Source organism: Macrosteles quadrilineatus, unplaced genomic scaffold (genome assembly GCF_028750875.1).
Source record: "Macrosteles quadrilineatus isolate MER2022 unplaced genomic scaffold, UCM_ALF_1.0 Scaffold_9__3_contigs__length_116548681, whole genome shotgun sequence".
In the NCBI taxonomy this organism is placed as follows: domain Eukaryota; kingdom Metazoa; phylum Arthropoda; class Insecta; order Hemiptera; family Cicadellidae; genus Macrosteles; species Macrosteles quadrilineatus.
In genome coordinates, this window is record NW_026542602.1 from 16,574,413 (window position 1) to 16,600,308 (window position 25,896).

At 37.0% G+C, this 25,896-nt stretch overlaps 1 protein-coding gene across 1 annotated transcript in view; it reads right to left on the reverse strand.

The window, feature by feature from the left end:
- Positions 1 to 9,951, reverse strand: part of LOC129003818 (DNA repair protein RAD51 homolog 1) — a 54,137-nt gene extending 44,186 nt beyond the window's left edge. The window contains exons 1-2 of the mRNA XM_054432141.1: positions 9,705 to 9,951; positions 6,098 to 6,199 (exon numbers count right to left, since the gene is read on the reverse strand). Coding sequence (XP_054288116.1) covers positions 6,098 to 6,193 — 96 coding nt within the window. The 5' untranslated portion in view covers positions 6,194 to 6,199; positions 9,705 to 9,951. The remainder of the gene's footprint in view (positions 1 to 6,097; positions 6,200 to 9,704) is intronic.
- Between the last annotated feature and the right edge of the window lie 15,945 nt (positions 9,952 to 25,896).

Genomic DNA, 25,896 nt, shown 5'->3' on the forward strand with positions numbered 1-25,896 from the left:
GTTAGGTCCTAAAGTGCTCGCAGTGTTACGGGATGTAGTTTCCCCTGAAAAAGTGGACGAATTAGATTTCGATAAACTTGTTAAAGTACTGGAACAACATTTTTCACCCAAACGTTTAATAGTGGTAGAGCGTTATTTGTTCAATTCCCGCTCGCAGAGGTCGGGTGTAAGCATCCCAGATTTTGTGGTTGCGATAAAACATCTTTCGGCTTCTTGTCAATTTGGAACATTCCTAAAGGACGCTTTAAGAGATAGGCTAATCTCGGGAATTTCCAATGAACAAATTCGGCAAAAGTTATTGTCGGAGGAAAAAGATTTTGATAAAACTTTAGCGTTGGCGCTCACGTTTGAACAGGCAGACAAGCACACAAACATGTTTCTCAGCAAACAGAAAACTTTTCAGGATGTGAACAAGTTTCATGTTAGGAAAACCACGTGGCCTAGGGGTAGTAAAATGAAAGAAAGTGAAGGTGCTACGAAATTTTTTAAGTGTTACAGGTGCTTGAAGACCGACCATAAGGCTAACAATTGCCCATATGATAAATATAAATGTCATATATGTTCAAAAGTGGGTCACCTAGGAAAGGCATGCAAGGCTAAGGATAGAGGTAGTAAAGCTACTGGAGGTAAATATAAAGTGCATCAGATGTCTGAAAGCCCTAGTGAGGAAGGTGAAGAGCTAAATTTGTACAATATTGGGCTAGGCCTAACTGACCCTAACTCTTGTTACAAGGTAAGAGTAGCCATAGAAAATGTAGACTTAGACATGGAGATTGATACAGGATCTGCTATCACAGTATGTCCATTTGAAGTGTATGAAAAACATTTTTCTCAATTACAATTGACTCGTAGTAATGTAAAATTACGTGCCTATTCTGGTGATGAAGTTAAAGTAGTAGCCCAAGTAGATGTTAACGTGGTTTATGAACAGACAAGCTACATGTTGCCTATGACAGTTGTGGATGTAGATAAAGCCAATGCACCGTTGCTGTTAGGTAGAAATTGGTTGCAAAAAATAGTTTTGAACTGGAACTCTATTTTTTCAAGTAAGCCTAATTCAGTCCAGACTCATAAGCTCTGTACACAGTCTAGGCCTAGTTCTCGAGGCCATGATGTTTTGGCAGAACCTAGCCTAACCAAGGTCCAAGTGCCTAAAGATGTTGATCTCTTGAAAAATAAATATTTGTCTGTATTTAAAGGTAAAATAGGTGAAATTAAAAATGTGAAAGCTCACATAGTATTGAGAGAGGGGTCGACTCCGAAATTTTGTAAATTTAGGCCAGTGCCTTTTTCGTTACGCCATAAGGTTGAAGAAGAGTTACAGAAGATGGTGGATGACGGTGTAGCCTATCCTGTGACTAGTTCGGAGTGGGGCACACCATTGGTAGTCATACCTAAACAGCAGGGAGTTAGGTTATGTGGTGATTTCAAGGTTACCTTGAATCAGGTAATTCAACATGAGCATTACCCTTTGCCTCAACCTGATGATATATTTGCGGCACTGTCGGGATGTCAGTTCTTTTCAGTGTTGGACTTGCAGTCTGCGTACCTACAGATGCCTGTTGCGGAATCGTCTCAAGAGTTATTGACGCTAACAACTCACAAAGGGTTGTTTCGACTCCGGCGTTTGCCATTTGGACTGTCTTCGGCCCCCGCTTTGTTTCAGGCTGCCATGGACAAGATTTTGTCAGGTTTAAGCGGTATGGTAGCATACCTGGATGATGTCATCGTTGGAGGTTCTTCACGCCAAGAAGCGTACTCGCGTCTGGAACTGGTACTACAGCGTCTAAGTGACTATGGGGTCAAAGTTAATGAATCCAAATGTAATTTTTTACAGTCCCAGGTGGAGAATTTGGGTTACCGCCTGTCAGCGGAAGGAATTAGCCCGCAAGTGGGTATTCTTGATGCCATCCGGAACGCCCCGGAGCCTACTAACAAAGATGAGCTGCTTGCCTACATAGGCCTAATAAATTATTATGGCCGTTTCATACCTAATCTGTCTGCCAAGTTGAGTTGCTTTTATGATTTGATTAAGAAAGATGTGTCCTGGAAATGGACTAAACAATGTTCTGATGTTTTTCAGTTGAGTAAAACTTGGGTATGTGATTCGCACATACTGGTTCACTATGATGTTAATAAGCCGTTAGTGCTAACTTGTGACGCAAGCCCTAGAGGAGTTGGGGCTGTTTTGTCTCATATTATTGATGGTGAGGAAAGGCCTATTGCCTTTGCCTCCAAGTCTTTGAGTTCTAGTGAGAAAAATTATTCTCAATTACACCGAGAAGCTCTTGCATTGGTTTTTGGTGCAAAAAAGTTCCACAAATATATTTATGGCAGGATGAATGTTATTTTGCAGACAGACCATCAACCATTAACAGCCATATTTGGTTCTAAGAAAGGAATACCTAGTCTTGCCGCAGCACGGTTGCAACGATGGGCATTGATATTATCAACCTACAACTTTGAAGTTCGATATCGAAAAGGATCTGAGGTATCACATGCGGATGCATTGTCAAGATTACCCCTACCCATGGATGAATCCCTGGAATTGGAAGCTAACTGTGTCGCCCATGTGGAGGAATGTTTGGAGGTATTCAACTGCCAATTGGTGAGTGAAAATCCACTTACTTCTGTAGATGTAGCGAGATTTACTGGCAGAGATCCACTTTCATCTAGAGTCCGTGATTTTTTGTGGCATGGCTGGAGAGATGTAAAAGACCCTAAGTTGACTCCTGATTTAAAGAGGAAGGATGAGTTGTCCATTGAGGCTAATTGTGTATTATGGGGTTCTCGAGTTGTAATTCCTGATAAACTTAGAGACAATGTGCTTCGGTTGTTACATGACCAACATCCTGGTATTGTAAGAATGAAAATGCTCGCAAGAAGCTACGTTTGGTGGCCTGGTCTTGAACCAGCGATTGAGAGTATGGTTAGATCATGTCATATCTGTCAGAGTTCTCCAAACTCGTCTGTGAAGGTTCCATTGCAGCAGTGGCCTAAGTCCACAAGGAGGTGGCAGCGTGTACATATTGATTTTGCTGAGGAGCCTACTTCTAGACAACAAATGCTTGTACTAGTAGATACTTATTCTCGGTGGATCGAGGTATTTTTGATGAATTCTACTACCACTTCCAGTACAGTTTCCCGTCTTCGAACCCTGTTTGCTTCTTATGGGTTACCTGAAGAGCTAGTTTCTGATAACCAAGCTACCTTTACTAGTTCAGAATTTAGAGAGTTTTTGGCTAAGAATGGAGTTAAATTTACGTTAACACCACCCTACCATCCTGCTTCCAATGGTTCTGCTGAGCGCAGTGTTCAAATTGTCAAGAAAAATCTACTTCGACAAGTTTTGGGAGAGAGTGCCACAGGTTCCATTACCTTACAGCACAAGTTGGACAATTTCTTGATTTCGTATCGTAACACCCCTTGCTCTGTAACGGGGCTCACACCAGCTGAGATGTTCCTGAATTGGAAGCCTAGGACGAAGTTAACCTTACTCAAGCCTAACTTGCAAGAGACGATACATCGACAGATGGATCGACAGAAGAAGTATGCGGATAGGAGTAGAGGAAAGTTCCGAAGTTTTGAGGAAGGAGAATTGGTATTGGTTCGAACAGTAAGGAATGAGAAGGTATCTTGGGTGCCAGGGAAGATTTTACAAAGGCGTAGCCCAGTAACTTACATTGTGTCATCACTGGGGCGCACACGGGTTTGTCATGCTGACTATCTACGAGCCCGGGAATATTCCCTTCAAGAAGAGGAGCCTACTGTTCCACCCATCCGGAGTTGCTTCACACCAGCAACACCCAATAAGAGGAATGTAAATGAAAAACCAGCCTCTCCGGAGAAACAATCGCCGCAGAAGAAGTCCACGTCAGACGAACCACCAGTGGCAGAACTTCAGCCTCCCGTTGTGCAGTGCAGTCCGCCACAACTAAGACGTTCTGACAGGACTGTGAGGAAGCCTGCGCGGCTTGATTTGTAGGCCTTAGCATAAGTAAGGCGCAGAAGAATTTTTAGTTTATTTTTATGAAGTAATTGATTTTGAGTTACGATAATTAGTAGGCCAAGTTATATTAAAGTACTGTTGAGTTGGCCTACCAGGTTTTTAATTTTTATTTGGTCAAGTGAAGAATCACCAATTTTTAGTTGTGGCGAGTGTGATATATTTTAAAGTTATATGCACTAGCAGTAAGTAGTGCTATTTAGTTTGTGTGTGTGGCTGCACTGCCAGCGCGATGACGTCACGGCTGGTGTCCCTGAATCACTCTCAGTCTTCGTTATCACTACAGGTTAGTCGCTGTATTATTTCTATGTGCGGTTCTTTTAACTTTGTAGTAATCCGATATTATAGATGCGGACTTAGCAAATGAGAAGTCAAGAAAGTCACGCACAGGATATTTGTGTATGTTTGCTAATGGCATTGTAAGTTGGTCTTCAGTGAAGCAACATTGCGTTACAATGTCAACCACAGAAGCAGAGTTTGTTGCTGCGAGTGAGGCTTCTAAGCAAATAGTATGGTTGAAAACTATGTTGGGCGAGATATATGGTCAAGAAATCAAGGCTGTTCTTTTTGTAGACAACGCTGGAGCTGTTCGACTAGCTAGAAATGCTGGAGAGTTTCATAAGCGGTCAAAACACATTCATGTGAGATACCAGTACGTAGGTGAGCAATTTCTTGCAGGTACATTTGATGTACGTCACGTGTCTGGGAATGACCAACTAGCTGATTTACTGACGAAAGGCCTACCAGTGTCCAGATTGAAAACCCTGTTGGAGCGTGTTAGTTTGAGGGCATATGGAAAGAAACTAACTTGCTCACTGTCTATTTACAATCACATGGTATATAATTAATTAAAATCATGTGTATGATTGTTTTATCTTAAAAAACAGTTTCTGTAAACACAGTTAATAATTAAGTTTAACAACTATTAATCAATTATATTTTCTTTCTTTATTTAAAACTATTGTTTTAAAAATAGCTATTTTAGTTAGGTAGCTTTAGTAAAAAAATCTGAATTAAACTTGATTGAAATTCCAATACATTGTAAATGCTATGCAAGTCTCTAAAAAACACTCCGCAATCAAGAGTATCATTAGTAGCTCCAGTACTGAGAAACGTCATTGCCCTTTGTTATGCACCATGGTTGTTACAACATTTGACTTGCACTCCTACTTGTAGCTCAATTTATTCCCACTAGTGGCAGCACTATCCAAACAAGCTGCATTGCTATCGATTGATATGGCCTATGATATGGCATTTACAACCTGATTTTTGTATGAAAACTGATAATTTCAATTTTAGCATTTACAACGTTTTGGAAATGCACGCTTCACTTGTAGCTCACTATATCAATTTCACAGAAAAAGTAAATCGGTTCTGGGTCCAGGTCTTACCATGGGTACTACCGTAATAGCTTATTCCCTATATGGGAAATTCGCTAAAAGATTAGATAGCCTAAGACAAGATAATGCAGTTTGAGTTGCATTGAGGCCTTTTTCTTAGATGTCTTGTTATGTTTAACTCACTTTGAAACTATTCTGATCCCATAGCATGACACATTGGTAAAGTACTGTGTGTCCTCTTTAACTACGGCTAAATGCACACAGCAAAATCGAGCCATAATGAATAATGAACAGACGTTGAAATCATCAGCACTTAAGTGTATAACCAACCAGACATGAAATCACACACATGAACACATGAAATCTCATTTTAGATTTTAAATTAGGACACAGAGAAGTAAGATACAGAGGAAACGTTCAATGGTACACTTAAGTGGTGACGAACACTAGTCGCTGGTGGTCGCTGTTGTCTAGGACAAAGTCCAGCAAGGTCCCCCTCGCCCTCATGTCCTAAAATGCTCTCAGTGGAGGAAGACTCTGCACCCCGTGCGATAGGAATTTTTGCAAAGTACTCAGGTTTTTCTTTTCCTTGCTTGTCACAAGTGTATTTCCGGCACAACATTCTAGTGCTGAAAGTGAACCGTAGTCCTATAAGCAAGTTTCCTCTGTACCTTGGCTTATTTCTCTGTGATTTGGATGAGACAGGAGATGTTTATTGAATAACAGTATCCAGAGTATCATTTAAACTTACTTCAAGTTTGTTAATAAGCTGTGGTCCAAATTCATCAGTTTCTTCTTCTACAATTTGAGCTGTCTTGGCCGTCATAGACATTGATGTTACAGCCATGTTGTCCTGAAAATATACAAAGACAAACTTAATATTAGTGCAAGTTTTAACTTTTAGTTCTGAGCAAAGTAATTAATCTGGTTTGAGTGTTTTGTGATTTTTAAATGAAGATTTTCTTCAAGACATTAATTATAGAAAAGTATGTTTAGAGCAAAGGCTCGTCTGAAATAACTAAAGCCGGGTTTACATGATGCCAGTTGGTGAGACAAATGTCATTGCCAATTGGCATCACGTGGTTTTGGAATTGTCGTAGGCCAGTTCAGTTGAACGCGGCCCTGTTCACACATGGCCGACAATTGCCTAAGCATTTGACATTGGAACATGGCTCCACATCTGGACTTGGCACTTTTTTCAGATTACCCAACTCAATGTTAAACGTACCGCGAATAGCCTTGATTTTTGCTTTTACGTCAGCTACACCAAATCCTTAGACCCTTAAATTTTCCGAAATTGTAGTGAGGGCCGTCTGTCAAGCATTTTTGTCTCTGTATAATTCATCTAGTTGGCCCCACAGATTTCCTTTGTTCTTTGTGCAATTCGACGAATTTTAAATTTATGTCATGATTCCACTTTGGTCCCATTTTTGCTAGTGAAAAAAACAACACAACACACGCTTCAAGTGACGCAAGGGAACTAGTGTACTACCGGTACTACTGTATTATATTGTCTGTGTACTACTGTCAGGTAAGGAGGCTGGCAAGACAGCGCTACTGGACTGGCCTACACCATCTACACGGCGCCAACTGTGGCGACAACTGGATTTTCGAGGGGTGGGGGCCTCGCTGAGTTCAGCTCATTGTCCTCAGTCTACTCCCGGAGACAACTGAATTTCGGGGCAATTGGCGGGCTAGATTAGGCTACAAGTACTCGCTGAGGACTTGTTCATACGAGTACTTTAACATTTTTCCAGATGAGTCGCATGCACTATACTTTTTGCCACACTATCAGCAACAATTGTAGGGTACAAGATAAATAACTTAAAACACGTTATTTACCCTAGGTACTGTACTGTTTAAAGTGCACAATTTTAATAAAAAAAGCCTTTTATTAAAATAGTTTAGCAGAATTATCAACTGTAAGGCTTTCTTTTGAAAGAGTATACCTTTCCAATATTTATTTGTGAAAGTGCAATGTGCCTCGGCTAAACCGTTCTTTATTTAAATAAAATTAGGTTTAACAAGTAACTTAAGCCTATAAACTATCCTACAGGAGAGGTAATTTCTGTGTTTAGTAAAATGTTAAATAGCTTTTGCTTACCATGAAGTAAAGAAAACTACCCTACTAAAATTTAATCTGTAGCCTATACTGGTGCAGGTGGTTAATTAACCAGTCAAACTAGTAGCCTACATACAGTTTACATATTCTCCATAAGAATGACATAGGAATTTTAGATTTACAGTTTTGGTACGGTAACTTATTTTCTTTGTAAACATGAAGCATGCAAGAATACTTTAACATCGGTACACAATTCTTTTCTTTTTACTATTTAGGATGAACATCCAAAATTTTTTGTTTTGAGTGTAAAAAGTGAGGAAAATCCTCACTTATTCCCCCATATTCTCCAACCCCCCCACCCAAAAAAAAAACTGCATTCCCATGTAGCCCGATCATGTTGGTTAAAATAAATATGTTTAAACACGTAACTCGGATATAGGCCTAAGTATAAATAACTTAGGCAGAGTTATCGTGCTAATGGGAATATGGTCTAGATGTTACAGTACTGTAACTTATATGAATTTGAATGGACGGTGTTATAGGCCTACGGTAATAACTTATTTAGAAAATTTGCCTGATATCATGGGCTACAAGCCTTCAGGTGTGCATCGGAGATCAAGACTGTGAGCTGAGCCATTGATGTTCACATGACATCTTGGAAGTACGGTAAGTTATTTTAAATCTAGCTTAACTTAGGCCTACATTTAAAAAATTTTGATTTGTAAGTTAACATTTCTTTACCCCACACAAATGGGCGTTAGGCCTAGTTTTAACAGACTTTTATTAGTTAGCAGACCAAAGTTTTTAAAACTTGAAGGCTATTAAAGTTTAGATTTCCTACCAATATAATAATAATGTAGATATATAGGTAAGTTAATCACTTAAGTTAGATTAGGCATTACTTATAAGTTCATTTGAGATAACAATTAGCGAGTTCGGTATTTGGTCTGTTGACCCACAAATTTAGTAAATTACAGTAGGCCTAGGTCTTACCGGTACAGGCCTAGTACTGTCACAAACTGGAACAATTTATCTAATTTAGGCCCACATTGTTCACCTAAGTTAACTTACTGCACTATGTATTTACAATGAAAAAGATTGAAGATAATTTTGCACCTAGGCTTGGCCTTAACGAATTTAAATTCTCTGCATTTCATTCTGTCGAGCAACATAGTCTAGATCAGTGGTTAATCCTAAGGCCCCTATTAGACGAGGTAGCCTGGCGGAGTCGCCAGCGACCAAACTGGCTTCTCAGCTTGTCAAGGGTCATTGATTCTTATGGATGATATTACACGAGGGTAGCCAGCGACGCAGCCACACTTTTGGCGACCGACTGGCTACCGAGCCCCGTCGCCACTGCGGTAGCCACTGGCTACCCATATTGGCGACGCTGCGTTGTAGCATATGGAGCTTATTACACTAGGTCGCCAGTATCACGTCGCCACTTGGTCAGTTCATATCACGGGGGTACTTGCGCACTGTTGTGTTGCGTTCTGTTGTGTTGTGAGTGGGTAAATTGTTCACTTCAGTTGATAAAATGTCTACATCTGATTCAGTCGAAGGGATACGCGAAGATATGAAGAAAAAAGAAGAACCTCCGAAAGGCGAACAAAAGAAAGAATCAGAGAAAAAACAAGAAGAGCCGCCGATAGGCGATCAAAAGAAAGAATCAAATAAAAATAATATCAATAACAAGTAGGCCTAGTAATAATAATGACAATAAACAATAAATAATACAAATAACAAGTCCCCTACAAGTAACTTAGGCTACAAGACAAGCACTCACAACAAAATGAGTAACGGCGGTAAAATTCTTGCTACTCAACTGGCTACTAGGTTTGGTGGCCAGTGCGTCGCCAGCTATTGTCGCTGGCGACGTCGCCAGGCTACCTCGTCTAATAGGGGCCTAAGTTAATGAGCTTTTTGCATTTAAACAGAGGTCTAATTAAAGAGTTCAGGCGAACAATTGGAAACATATTTTTATAAGTTACCAAATGCAGCCAAGCAAATCACATACATTTGTATGTAAGCCAAAAACGGACAAACTTTTTAAGTAGGCTACTGCTGGACAGAGCTAAGTTATGACTTTAGCTAGGCCTAGCCTGGGCTCCTAGGCTAGTTGTGATGAACCTGGATTTCAATTACGGCCAGACCACAATAACTTATAAGGATGGTTTAGGATATTAAGGTAAATGACTTAAGATAGAGAATAATGCTTAAAATTATCATGACTTGATAAAAATAAGAGAGATGGCACGGTATTACGGTAAGTTACTTACAAAAATACGTTACTTACTTCTTCGGTCTTGAAGGCTGGAAACTGGAATTTGCTCAAAACTGCTTTATTGAGTAATCGAATGAAAAATAAAATTTTCCCCTATAACAGCTAGCCTATATTCTGTAGCGATGTTGCAAATCAAATAGTTATAGCCTACTATTGCAATACACAAGTCGGTAAATTTATGAATACAATTTTAAGTGCAGACGTAAAAACAAAAACATTGGCTGTTCTTAATTTGAGTTTCGTCTTTTTGACGGTCTTTCTGGCGCTGCCGCTAAAAGCAAAAACCAAATTCATAGAAAAATATTGAATTTGTCATAGAGTACAACATTCCCAAATAAATTATTGGGAGAATGTTTTGCATTATTTTATGATACAGCCATAGATAAAACATACTCCGTTAGTCTATGATACAGCGTAGAATAATACATTCTTCATAACATAATACCATAGATAAAACCATTTAAAACATACTCCCTTAGTAGATTTCTCATCCTTATGGAACAGCTGAAGACAATTTTATTGTTAGTTCTGTACGGTTTTCTGCAGATGTCGCGTTTTGTTTACAATTTGTTTCCCGTTATTACAGCCATTTAAAACCTCGTTTAACCAAATAATATATCTAATCATAAACAATAACTTGTCCCCTAGTTATATAACCAAACAGTAAAGCACAAATCAAGAAATTAACCCTAAAATAATAGAAACAAAGATTCGTCGACACTAGCGCCCATGTGTCACGTACATGAACTATGAACTAGACACGAAAAACGTGCTTCAAAATTTACAATGGGATGAGAAGTCTACTTGTGTTGGTTAGTCTATGAGCCTTATTATGCGCGGCCACTCGAGTGGCGCGCAACCGCGACTGCTCAAAGGCCACTTTTAGCGGGCCTTTTTATCATATGGAGCTTATTAAGCGACGCGACTGCGGTGGCGAGGCACGCGACAGTCGCCGCGACTGGCCACTCCAGTCGCGCACCCTCGCTACTAGTCGCGAGCCCACGCGACTGTCGCGTAACCAGCGGGCCATGTTATCATATGCTGTTTATTACGCGCAGCCACAGTCGCGGGCCACAGCGGACCCTACTCTCTGCACTCGCCTCAGTCCTGATTTTTGTGGTTAGGGTTCACTTACTCTACGAATCATTGACACAATGAGCCTCCAAATATGTAATTCTTAAAACACATGGCTCACTTACTCTACAAATCATAGTCTATACGAGCTTCGTAAATAATATTGAAGGTTCACTTGCACTACAGGCTCGTATACTATACGAGCCGATCAAAAATATCAAATAAATGAAGAGGGTTCACTTACTCTACAGATCATAGTGCCTATGAGCCAAGCGTATGAATTCTTGAATAATTCAGGAATAAGCTCGTATAGTATACGAGCCAAAATACTGAATTTAAATAAATTACAGGAGTAGGCTCGTATACTATACGAGCCTATTTCATGATAACTATTACACAAATAGAAGACGGCTCACTTACTCTACAGTTCATTGGCACAATGATCTGTAGAGTAAGTGAACCCTCTACAAATATTAGAAGGCTCACTTACTCTACGGTTCATTTAGCTACTCGTCGCGCGGTTTGCAGCGCATCGTTGCAGGCGTGTATGGTAAACCAATACCGCAGTTCTGCCGTTCTGCCTTACTTCTGCCGTTTACTAGTCTTGCAGCGTGAAAGAGAGCTTGTTATGTTAATGCATTGTTGAATTTTTAACTTGTGTACTCGTTGCTAGAAATCAAGCAATTATCAAGTACCGGTATTACAGGAGCTATTTTAGGAGTTATTACAGACTTAATTTTCAATTAATTAAAAAGACTCACGTAAAAGCTTATGCAACTAATGGAATTACTTACTGTGTTATGAACATTTCTATATAATTAAAGTTGTAAATATTTTTAAATTATTTAGAAGATTACCTTTTTAGTGTTTTCTACAAACGTGTCTCAACTTTGTAACGTTATTTCCAAGATCAATTATCTTCTATTTAGTGGAATTGGCCTTAAGAGGAGACCCAAAATAAAAATTCATCATTGTTACAAAAGTCATGGTTTATTTAAAATAAAACAGTTTCTTCTAAACACTTTCAAAACCAAACCCAAAATCAAATGAAATTTATTTACTTCCATTAGTTTTCTTTAAATATAAAAAATCAACAAATTTAAAACATTCGGCTAATATTTTTTATGGGACATTTTAAAACCATTAATCACTGGTACACACTTGAGCCCTGTGAACAAACAAACCCGTTCCTAGCTTATCTGTCTACAATACAAATACATATTTCTTTAATGTTTCAAACTTCTTTAAATTGAAAAGCTAAACAATTGAATTAAAATCCTTCGAAATTAAATTAGGTTACATTAATTTCTTCCTGAATGAAATAAAATTTACAATTGCTAAACTTTTCTAGAAACATTAAAAACTTTACTTTAATTAGCATTTATTATTTTTAGATCCAAATTTAACTCTATTAAATAAATTCTAAAAGAATAAAAAAGGTGCATTTTATATTTACATCTTTTACTAATTGAAAGAAAAGTTAAATATCTAATAAGAAAACATCTATGGTCTTTCTTGTTATTACAATAATTAGCAGAGAGGGAGGGATAAAAGTGAATGAATTAAAATAACATAAAAAAATAAAATAAACTTACTACTCATTGAGTAGGCTGCAGAAAATTCACCCCAGGTCTGGACACTGTACATCTACACTCTTGAACTAACAACCCCACATGGAAGCAGCTCCCTTATATAAGATATCTCAGTTCTGGAACCTTCTACCCCTACTCTGGCCAGCACATGCACTGGACCAGGTGATAAGGAAGCTTCCAGAGCTTTCTTATCAAGAAGTCTTTCCACTGCAGACTACTCTTGACTATTGTAAATGTAAATCTTTAATTTCAAATCATTACAACAAAAAATAAAATAAAAATTATTTTCTCAAATTTCTATATGAAACTAAACCATGTTACAACTTAAACACATAGCCGCAATAATGTTAATGTGCATGAGCATTTTCGCCAATGATAATGTACCAATGTCGACCGTACCAATGTCTAAACTTTACTTTCAAATGGATTTGTTGTTAAATTTTTTTATATTTATACATCATACATAATTTAAATGTTTTTACGTGACAAAATAACGAAATATAACAAGCTAGATTAAATACAATATAATTTAGGCTTGAGCTAATGGAAAACTGTAGTTTTCGCATACTTGTCTTAACTTACAGATTCAATTACATCCTTTGTTTACCAAACAAGATATTTACATTTATTGAAAAAATAACACTTAGACAGATCAATAATTGTAAATTACGATGACAACTGCATTTACATAACAATCATTATACAAAGAAGTATGTTTTTGTGACAAAGAGGTCAAATAGAAATTTCTTTTAGAACTATATAATTTATAAAGACCGGCCTTTTACAGTAATATGGTTTACAGTACTTATTAATTGCGCAGTTGTTAAATGCCCTTATAAACATATGAAAATTAAAAATTTAAATTAATAAATCATTTTCTTTACAAACTCATGAACAATACAATACGTTCGCTGACCCCTCATAGAAATGAAAAGTAAAGATGATCGCAAGATCTCAAGTTCAAGTCACGTTCTCATGGGCAAAGACCTGGCTGAGAACAAGCCAGGCATAGATTGAATTTCGATTTTAATGAATAAAGTGTAAAAAAAATGGCCTGATCTGTAGTTTTGCAAAGTGTTTTTAAATTTTTGAAATCTTTATTAGTTTGGGCAGGATTATTCATCAAAGTTAGGTTTTCTCCCATAAGATTAACATGGAGGAATCTAAATATTTAATTGGAAACTTTGTGTCCACTAATTCGAGAGAACGGCTGGGCGTAGAAACTTGGTAGAGGTGTCCAAATAAAGGTTTTGGTCTGTAGATGAGTTATCAAAAGAAAAACTAAGTAAATTCCCTTAGGGCTCTGCCCCAGAAGCCTTTAAAGATCCCTCCACAGATTTGTTTACATTTTGGTCATGTGGATAATACTTTTTAATGAAACAGCTGTTAATTATTTATTAGGAGTTACTGAACTGTCCAAAAGAAGTATTTGCAATGTTATTTTCTGTTTGTAATCTATTATATTATTAAAGTGATACAATCAAATTTTATGTAAACGGTTAAGGTCATTTACCAAATGAAAATATAGGCATATGGCACATCAAAATGAAGCTTAGAGTGTGTAGATTTGCCGAAAAGTATTGAAATGGACGAATTCCCTGAGGGGGCTGCCCCACAGGCTGATTTCCAAAGGGCTACGCCTGGCATGCTTTCAATGTTTAAATGATTTAATTTAATTTAGTTAATGAAACAGCTGGTCTGTACAATGAACTGGTGTTTGTTTATTTACTCGAAAAAGACGTTGGTGTTGTGAATGTAGATTGAGGATGGTTAGTGACGTTGTATACGTTTTGTAAAGTATTGCTCAAAGTTTCATTTTTTAATTTAAGAGTAAGCTACATGTCAAGAGGCTTGACTAAAATTGAAGGATTATGGTTAAACATGTTATTCATGAAGGGTATTGCTAAAGTATGCTAAGGTATGTTGCCATATTCTTAGGGATCTATTAACATCAAAAGTAGGGGTTTGAAAGTAAGTAGGTTTGCGCTGTTTGCGCTTTTAAATCAGTTTATATTTTCAAACTAAATCATAGAGTTGCTGTATTTTAAAACACACATCAGCACCACTTTAATAGCTCTCTAGGTCACATTTTCTTCCCGTTGCAAAGCACGGGTATAGCAGCTGGTAGCTATTTACTTTACAAGTGTAGTAAGAGCGTTTTTACATCACGCAGGTGAAGGTTGTGCAACGAGCGGAAGCGAGTTGCATAATTTACCTAAGTGATGTATAAACACGCTAACGTACAAGATTTTACCTGACCCGACAATATACAGGAGGTTACGAACAATATTAATCATTATCCATTTCACTCATCTTCTAACAGTAACGTTCATTTACAAACAAAAGCTAGGTTAGGAAAATTCTTCAAAACATAACAATAAAATTCAAGAGCACAGCTGATTTCTAGCGTTGAACGTCGTTGGCTCCATAGATGTATATTTTTTAAGTTAATCACTAAATGTTATTTAAATGGGTTTCATTACATCACCGAGTGAGTTTTTGATACTTTACATCACTCGAGAAGTAAGGAAGTTGTATACATCACGCTTGGGATAGGGAAGTTTAACATGGCGGGTTAGGTAAAATTAATTTTCTTCTGTATCATGTCATGTTTTTCAATATAACGTTTCATTACGAAATCAGTTAAAAATCCTTTTATCACAGTAACTCTTTCAATCATTTCTTATTGAACTATCTTATATCTATTGTACGGGTTGCTGTCTGCCTTTTTCACCACTTTTGTCTATATTTTATCATATTATCTTTGACTATCAATGATATTATTCTAGACAGATCATCATAGGTTCATGAAATTATTGTCATACATGTTTTCAAACGTTGGACAAATCTTCGATTGTGTTATACAATACACAATAATACAAGTGCAAAAGGACACGTTGCCCATATGTGCCGTGTCCATATTTTGTTAAATTAATAATAGTTTAGAGCAACTGGATAAAACATTTTACAATATTTATGTAGAAATATGTGTATGATTTAGAAAGTCATTAAGCTGGAAAACTTCAATTTACTGCAGACTTTTCAGAGAGGTTACTTTGATTTATTCATTCAACACAGAAACCTTGCCTAAAATGGTATACCTATCTTGAATTATTTGCAGTGGCCTATATTACGGACCGTGGCCCACTGGGTTGGTAACAAAATTGAAAATAACACGACATTTTGGCTGTAAACAATAGCATAAAGAGTAAGTACTATTTAAGCAGCTACTGTCGTGACGTAAAGGTCATATTCCTTTTAATTTAGATCACATCATCCTTTATAAGATACGTTGATTAACAATGCATGTAAACGTCGATATTAACGTAACAGCCAATTTACAGTACTTATTTTTATTTTTGGAAATGCTAAATTGCTATGTTATTTGCATTATTTCTTGCCAATGAAGCTGCGCAACCATTTAAACAAGGAGGTCCCTAAAAGTTCAAGAATAAAAGCCAACTCCACTTCAAGTACATTCCACTACACCTAACATTCTGTAGAGAGATTATATTGACAACTTTATGAAAATGATAAGGCTGAGACAGCTAACTGCCATCTCCCATGTCACGCAATTCCAGCTTTAACAGTAACCCCACAACCAATTTTTCAAAACTATGCTGGAGGGTTATTTGTTGAACAGAAGTACGATAAGAACTGACGCGTTGTGACGAAGGAAAACTCCCTTTGAAGTTTCAGGCATTTGACATGTCTCACATATCTAAGTTTTCGACCAATCTAGTGTAAACTAACTTTTTTTACTTCATTAATACTATCAATCCTTATTGCCTTGATATTTAATCGGATATCTTCTAATCTGCAGTACAGCAATCATTTGCAAATTGCATTTCCATCCCGTAATCATTTTCATCTTGATTTGTATTAATTTATGTTATCACTTTAATTGTTATTTTACTGTATTATTGGCCTAACCAACGTGAAAAAGTGTACTTCATCTATCTATAATATTAAAACGAAACAGTGTTTTTTTTTACGATTCTGAATCAACCACTCTACGGATTTTCATGATTTTTGTGTTGAAAGAAATATTATTTTGAGAACTAGGGAATGTCGAAGCCATAATTTTAGTTTAGGATCCCAGTTTTTTATAAATTAAGTTTTAATTTTTAAAAAGTCTAGCAGCCGACGCTAAGATTCTAAACTAGCTTTTGGCATAAAATAATTTTCTTAACATAACAGCTGTAAACATTCAGCTTTTGTGTCACAAATTCAGCATTTGGATAAAAATATAAAGACATACTAAGGGTTGACTTATTTATACTATGTGTAATGCTTATCATTGAAACGTTCAATTCTTCTGTAAGAGGATGACGGATTAATTAAATTACACATAGTAAAATACTAGGATGTTCAAATTATTTTTTAAAGCAATCTTTGTAGTCTTCGATTTGTTTTGGGGCAATATAATTTGTTTTAACTAACAGCTGGTAAAATATAAACTATGGAACTATGAAGTTATTTTATTTACTCTTATTTTGTCATTGATTGTAGGAAACTAGGGGAAACCCGTCGAAATCGACGGTTACTTTCAAGGCTTACGTTAATTCATCTAACTGCGATGAATTGGGTGAAATATACATATTTTAAACATTTAACATTGTTCAAAGAGTAATAAGTGTAAAAAAATAACAATATTGCGTTAGTTGCCAAATTTGGTTGTTCATTCAATGATTAAAATATTTCCTATCCTGTACGTCATCGGAGTTATTATTAGTATGTTATATGGTATCTCTTCCTTTGGTAGAACCTTTTAATAGTATTTAAATCGTATTGGTGGATCTTATAGTTAAACACTTCGGCGACTTCATCAGTGTTTGAGAAAAAATATATGTTTGTTGAGAAGACACGTTCTAACTTCAAAGGGAGTTATATCCGTTACAGTGTAAGTTTGATTTTCCTTCGTCACGTCGCGTCAGCTCATATCGTACTTCTGTGCCAATGAATAAACCCTCTAGCATAGTTTTGAGAAATTGACTATGGGGTTACTGATAAAGCTGGAATTCCTTGACATGGGGGATGTCAGTTAGTTGTCTCGGCCTTATCAATAACATAAAGTTGTCAATATAATCTCTCTACGGAATGTTAGGTGTAGTGGAATACATGAAGTAAAGTTGGCTTTTATTCTTGAACTGTTAGGGACCTCCTAGTTCATATTATGATCTTGGCGGCTTCATTGGCGATAAATAATGCAAATGACATAGCAGCAATGGAACATTTCCAAAAAGCAAAAATATTGTAAAATGGCTGTTACGTATATATTGAAGTTTACATATTGTTAATCAACGTATATGATAAATACTTTAATCCTTTAATACGTTTTTTTTTATGACGACAATTCATAGTAGGTAAGCCAAGTGAATGGAAGAATGTATGAAGAAAGTATGAATGGAGATGAGTGTAGGATGAGTGGCACGATCTTGAAGTCTTGTTAGTGACTAAGGCCGACATTCCTTGGATACAGCTGTTAATTAATAGCCCATACAGCGAATGGCAACCAAGGGACCTACAGTTTATAGTTGAATTGGAACCAATTTTTTTTTGCATTGGTATTTATGAATATTGGTATAATTATCAGGATAGCACTGCGGGTAGTCGTAGTACTCACTCGTGCGGACGTTAATCCACACCAGGGAGTATCGCATCCACAGTGCATTCCTATAAATATCCACAATTCGTGACCTCCTAGTAGTTGGATTACAGGACGACGCCACCCGTCCCAGTCAAAGGATTATGTGATCTAGTTTAAAAGGAATATGACATTTCTGTCATGACAGTAGCTGATTAAATTGTATTTTCTCTTTGTACCATATTTTACAGCCAAAATGTTGTGTTATTTTCAATAATGTTACAAATTCAGTGCGCCAAAGTCCGTAATATAGGCAGGTGCAAATAATTTGTCAAGATAGGTACCATTTTAGGCAACGTTTCTAAGTTTGGATTCTATTAGACTCAATAAGAGCAGACATTTCTACATAAATATTTGATATTTTGTAGAATAATATGATAAAATGTAGGCAAAAGTGGCGAAAAATGCACACACCAACCCGTACAATAGATATAAGATAGTTCAATAAGAAATAATTTAAGAATTACTGTGATAAAAGGATTTTCCACTGATTTCGTAATGGAACGTTATATTGCAAAACATGACATGATAAAGAAGAAAATCAATTTTAAAATCAGAAAATAACATTACAAATACTTATTTGGTAGAATTCAACTCCCAATAAATATGTGTTGTTTGAAATACAATTTAAAAATGAACAGCTGTTTCATTAAAAAGTATTATTCTCGTGGCCAAAATGTAAACAACTCTGTGGAGGGATCTTTTAAGGCTTCTGGGACAGAGTCCTAAGGGATTTTGCTTAGGCCTAGTTTTTATTTTTTTAACTCATCTACAGACCAAGACCTTTCTTTGGACACCTCTACCAAGTTTCTACGCCCAACCGTTCTCTCAAATTAGTGGGGACAAAGTTTCCAATCAAATATTTAGATTCCCCCATGTTAATCTTATGGGAGAAACTCCAACTTTGATGGCCTGTGGGGCAAAGCCCGAGGATTTTTACTACATGAATTGGTGAAAGGGGGCGTCTACACAAATAATACTTTATTTTGACACGTCGTTTGTAAAAATCCGTCCATTATTAACGGAGGAGTAGTGTTTTCTAAAAATCGCCTTCACGTATCTTACTAATATTATAAATTTGAAAGTTTGTGAGTTTGTGTGTATGTTTGTGTGTGTGTTTGTGTGTGTGTTGCTCAATCACGCATAAACTACTGGACGGATTGGGCTGAAATTTGGCATGATCATAGCTCACATTCCCGATTAACATTAAAGCATATTCTTATCTCAAAAACCCTTTCGGGCTCCGCCCCAGTGGCTCTGTAGTTCCCCATGTTAATCTTATGATTTTTCATATTTAAAAGGAATTAATGAATCTTAACAGCTGTTTCAATTAAACAAGTTGGTTCTGTTCTATGATGTTCAATAGCATAAAAGCTACAAGGATTACCAACAGGGTGCAACACTATTATTTTTTTTTTTTTATTTATGACAACAGCTAATTTCCAACCAAAAGGTGAGTGAGCGTAGCGAACGAACTTCAACCTGGAGGCGAGTTAGCGTAGCGAACGAGCTAACCTGAAGGCAAGTGAGCGCAGCGAACGAGCTCCAACCTAAAGGTGAGTGAGCGTAGCGAACGAACTTCAACCAGGACGTGAATGAGCCATGCGAATACTTATGAAGTTAAACGGGGCGAAGCCCGCGGGTACAGCTAGTTATATATAAGGATAAGTAAGATTAGTAGAGATAATTAGACCACAGTTTAAAATAGTTTACAACAAAATTAATTAAACCACAGTACAAATCGAGGCTCGGTACACGAGTCTTAATAAAAAAGGATAAAATGCAAATTATTTTACTGCTCCACTTTTCAAGGAAAGAATAGAAAAATAACAAAGTTTACATATTTTCATTCTTCATGGTAGCTTTTTGTTTACAATTAATGTTTGTCTGCTTTAACTTTGTTTGGATTAGGCCCGAAAATATTGATGTCATAAAAAGAAGATCAAGAATAATCAGGAATCACGATTTTAAATTACCACCACTACCTCAGCCGGGTTTTATACAAAGATAAACAGATGGATGACATAGATTGAACACAACGTCAACATTGACCAAGGATACTGCAATTAGACAAACCATCCTTTTATGAAATCGTGTTCAGTTGTGGTTACGTTTCGTTTGGGGGTGCCTACATCAGCGCCCCCAAACGTGAAAATATCACTTTTATTTCAACTATGAATATATTGTAGTTTAAATTAACTATAATATGGGAAATTACGATGGACATTTATTCAATGAGGGTGGTTAATTATCAAGGCTAGAACTGATAACGGTATGGATAATAAACATTGACAATTACGTCATTAGCTTTACTAGGGTGTTTACTTTTTATATTCCTGCTACGTGCTATGTGACCAGTTCTTTTTTTCAAATGAATGTTATTTGAACCAAACAGCTGTTTCAAAACAAACTGTTATTGTTTTTACTTTTCTTTGTTTACACTTATTTATTTAGCAATTAATGCAGTGAAATAGATTTTTCACCACACTATCATGTTTTTGGCTGTATTACATACGTTAATTGGTGGCCGAAAGTTACGTTTTGCTGGCGATGCCAGCTGTCCATAATTTGGGGACCGAGCAGGTTTTTACAGGCCGGGGCCGCAAAATCAGCTGTCCGCTTACTTACTTAAAACATGAATGCATTTTAAATACACAATCAAAATCCATAGCATTGCAATAGAATTGTGTTATTGTCACCGTTGCCTAGCAACTATTTATTTTTATTTTTGCTGATTCCTCAAATTATTTCTTCACATAACCTTAAAGTTGTAGTTGTGTTGACCATCAGTGTGCATTATTATAGTGGTGAATAGTGGTAATAGGGTAAAGTGTGGTGAAAAATAGTGTTCGTACCACGGACCGAAATGGTTTTGCAGCTCTCGATCGATTTAAGTTCTCGACTTCGTCTCGAACTTAAGAACTATCTCGAGCCGGCAAAACCTCATTTTCGGCCCTAGGTACGAAATATACTATTTCACCACACCATGATGTTTTTGGCTGTATTACATACGTTAATTGGTGGCTGAAAGTTACGTTTTGCTGGCCATGCCAGCTGTCATCGTAATTTGGGGACCGAGCAGGTTTTTGCAGGCCGGGGCCGCAAAATCAGCTGTCCGCTTACTTACTTAAAACATGAATGCATTTTAAATACACAATCAAAATCCATAGCAATGCAATAGAATTGTGTTATTGTCACCGTTGCCTAGCAACTATTTATTTTTATTTTTGCTGATTCCTCAAATTATTTCCTTACATAACCTTAAAGTTGTAGTTGTGTTGACTATCAGTGTGCATTATTATAGTGGTGAATAGTGGTAATAGGGTATAGTGTGGTGAAAAATAGCGTTCGTACCACGGACCGAAATGGTTTTGCAGCTCTCGATCGATTTAAGTTCTCGACTTCGTCTCGAACTTAAAAACTATCTCGAGCCGGCAAAACCTCATTTTCGGCCCTAGGTACGAAATATACTATTTAAGGATAGGTTTGACGATTAGTTTTGATGCTATGACACCTAAATTAAATTATGTGTAGGCCTACTGTGAATTTTGATTATGTGATCTGTGATAATGATTATGGAAGAGGCAGGTATGCTATGGAAGGTGGTATCGCTGACTAGGTCTATACACTTCTCAATTGACTATTCTACTTCTACTAGTGGAACCCCGTCGAAATCGACGGTTAATCTTGAATTCAGCTAACTGCGATGGATAGAGTGATAGAGTGAAGTCATTAGAATCTTAGTTAAATGGAGGGAGGATAAGCAATAATAAGTATGATGATTGTGTTCCCTAAAAAACGTGATTGATGAATTCGTTTAACACAATATTTCCTACCTTTTTATCGGCTTTAGGTTGCCCAAAAGGTTTTTTAGGAGTCTTATAATAGTTTGTTCATGAGTTTGTTTCATACCAAAGCCACTTTCACTATATGGAAGAATGAGTTCATATAATTAGTCTATAATGTTACGGAAAGAGTCAATATTTATTACTAACCACTAATTCCATCTGCTTTAGGAAAGTCATTCAGATTGTATCCGGATTTATAAGTTATCATCAACTTTGGTCATAAAAATACAGAATTCTATCAGCATATTAAATCAGTTTTTTTGTTTCATAAAAATATCTGATTCTCCAGAAAGCAGTAACATTCTTACTTCGATCTCAGCAATTTTAATTCCTTCTCTTGCCACATCGACCCATGTATTTAATCATCCTGTTCTTACTTGATAATTCATTAACTTGTGGGGTAGTTTTGCCTTGGCCATATATATCACATAACGCTGTGCATGTATTTCGTGGATTGGAATGAACCATAATTGTAGGAAATTTTATCACAAATCTTGAACATTTGCGGAACCAAATCCATAACCTAGTCCAGCCTTGGTAACAAATTATACAAATGCGATGAGATGTGATGACACTGTTGTGTTTCCGAATGTTTTGTATGTAGTGAGGTTATATGCGTTGTTTGACCTAGCTACATGTGTACATCAAAGTAAAAACTCTGTACACATTTTTTTTTTAAATAGGTAGGTACCTGAATTGACATTAGTTCACCTACTTTACCAAAACCATAGACTCCATAGTTAGTCTATTCCAAAACTTGAACACAGCTCTCATCCTCATCCATGTTAGAGCTTTGTGATGAGATGATGACCTGGTGAGGGAATTCAAAAATTCACACCATTCTTTGACGAGCACATGAATGCAAGTATTTATTGTTTGTTTACATCACGCTTCATGCCTCATTGCCCCGCTGGATTAGCCGCCCAAACCTGGATCCCTTGGGAACAGTGGAGTCGTTTTATTATCCGGACCTTTTTCGACCCTCGGAATACGGGACCAGCTAACTATTACCCTGCTACCCTGTGCTGTACTGCACTGCCCGGACCGTGCCGCACAGCTCACGGGGCCTGGGTGATTCCATCAAACATTTTGTCCCAACAATGTTGGCGCGCTGTTTCCATTCAAAACAGTACGCGCCAACATTTCCCTACAACCCCTCCTCATACAGCAAGCACATTCTTTGCCCTCTACTCTACATCCACACCTACCTACACCATAGTTCGATGACCTACACCGGTGCACCTTCATCATGGAGAACGAAGATACAGCTGCTGCTGCTTTTGTCGTAATGGCTGGTTCATATCACCAATTCATTCATTTAAACCCTTAAACGCGCGCATGGGAGTATGAAAAGACGTAACCCCACGTATGGTCATCTATATATATCTATATATACAGGGTGAGTTTTAAATGAGTCCCCCCCCCCTACTTTTTTCTACATTTCTTAAGATATCAACTCCGGACCACGTCAGATCATTGTAGAGTAGTAAGTACTTCATTTTGACTGGGTATACATTTTTGGCCGCCATCTTGGATCTGCCATATTGGATACAAAGTATTTTTTCAAATGTAAAGGTAGAGTTGTGACCCATTGTTTTAAACTAGATTTTTATGCTGAATATGATGCTATAATATATAACAGAATTCGTAAGATTACAAAACAAATCTACAATTTTAAACTAGAAAAGATGTGCAATGTTTGGCTGTATGATTTCAGCTCTGATTCGTCGTTCTCCGGGCGCAGGCCAAACCGTGTGCACGTTTCCATTTGTTAATATGTTGTGTTATTGATTTTATCATTATTTTACAATTGTATTTCATTGACACATCAGAAGCAACTAATATACGACTCCAACTGAAGGAAACCAAGATATAAAACAAGAAACACTGTAAATTTTAAGTACCGTAACATAAAATTGATAATTTTAAAAACATATTTCGAATACCTATTTGTCTTTTTAAATACGGTTTTTTATTGTAGTCTATATTAGGGACTATGGCCCCTACAGGCCACTAGTTTTGTCATAATTTTACGTAATGATAATTTTAAGTATGGTGGCAACCCTGTATAAAAAATACGCCAATACCAAATTTACGTGCAAAACCTTAAAACAAAACGAATGTTCCAGAGGCAAATATGTAAAATATTTGTAAAGGGTGTTTAAAAGGACGTAAAATAAACCAACCACTGGACAAGGATAATCGTGAGATAAGGATGAACCAAAACAATTTACTCGGGTATTTTATCGTCTTAAAGCTCGCCTATAATAATCTATCAAAGTGTATCAATTTAAACACAATAAGCCACATGTATATGATATCAGACAATTGAACTCACTAAAAGGAAAAAAATAGGAGTTTGCATCATTGTAATTTAATTTAGATAATATGATCAACATATTCCATACTCACAATCACTACACACATCGATTGAATACGATACAAACGGTGTTATCACCGCACAACGTAGGCCTACTTGATTAAAGGTTCGCTTATTACATTTCTCACGGCAGTAAAACTGATAATTATTATGTTAGAGACCGATATAGACTGATAATTAGGTGTTTAAACTGTGTCCGAATAGTTGTTGTATTTATATTTTACGCATAACTTTATCCTTATAATTGTATTTTAAAAATCGGGTACAAGTTGTGGGTACTGCAGCTAAATTGTTTACAATTACATTACCATATTAACAGGAGGAACCATATTAGAACATTACTTTTTAAAATACTAGCTGTAACCCGCGGGCTTTGCCCCGTTTAACTTCTTAATTTTCAAGATTATCTCGTTCGCATGGCTCAATCACGTCCTGGTTGAAGTTTGTTCGCTACGCTCACTCACCTTTAGGTTGGAGCTCGTTCGCTGCGCTCACTTGCCTTCAGGTTAGCTCGTTCGCTACGCTAACTCGCCTCCAGGTTGAAGTTCGTTCGCTACGCTCACTCACCTTTTGGTTGCAAATTAGCTGTTGTCATAAATGTAAAAGAAATAATAGTGCTGTACCCTGTTGGTAATCCTTGTAACTTTAATGCTATTGAACATCATAGAACAGAACCAACTTGTTTAATCGAAACAGCTGCTAAGATTCAATAATTCCATTTCTCATAAGGTTAACATGGGAAACTCCAGAGCCACTGGGGCGGAGCCCGAAAGGATTTTTGAAATAAGAATATGCCTATATGTTAATCGGGAATGTGAGCTATCATCATGCCAAATTTCAGCCCAATCCGACCAGTATTTTTCGAGTTTACTTTTCCCATACACACATACAGCAACCACCTCTTTTTTATAATAATATAGATAATACAAAATACCCCCGCCGCAGCAAACCTGCAGACTATAAGTGAATTTCAACTTGTCTGATTACATATTTACTCAAGTATTTCCATAAATAAGACATATTTATTCCCAATTTAAAGAACATTAGATTTAACGAGTGCTTAGGTTTGCTGACTACGGGGAAGGTAATCAATGTTTTTTGACTAAACGTCAATGGTATTGGATGAAATAAAAGTAGATGTATAATGCCGATTGATCGCCATGATGAAGTATGAGAGGTATGATGGCTGATGTAATAATATACATGAGGTCAATCAGGGTTATCAGGCGGAGAGCGTATCAGTTGGAGAGTATCAGTTGGACGAGAGTATCAGTTGGTCGTGAGTATCAGTTGGACGAGAGTTTTGGTTGGACGAGAGTATCGGTTGGACGAGAGTTTTGGTTGGGCGAGAGTAACAGTTGGACGAGAGTATAAGTTGGTCGAGAGTATCAGTTGGTCGAGAGTATCAGTTGGACGAGAGTATCAGTTGGTCGAGAGTATCAGTTGGACGAGAGTTTTGGTTGGACGAGAGTATCAGTTGGACGAGAGTTTTGGTTGGACGAGAGTATCAGTTGGACGAGAGTATCATTTGGACGAGGGTATCAGTTGGACGAGAGTATCGTCAGTGATAGTTAGCTTAGATTAAATACAAACAATGAACGAAATGGGAAACGCTGCACCGACTGATCCTAGTCGCAAGTGTTGCCAACGTACGTTTCAAGCG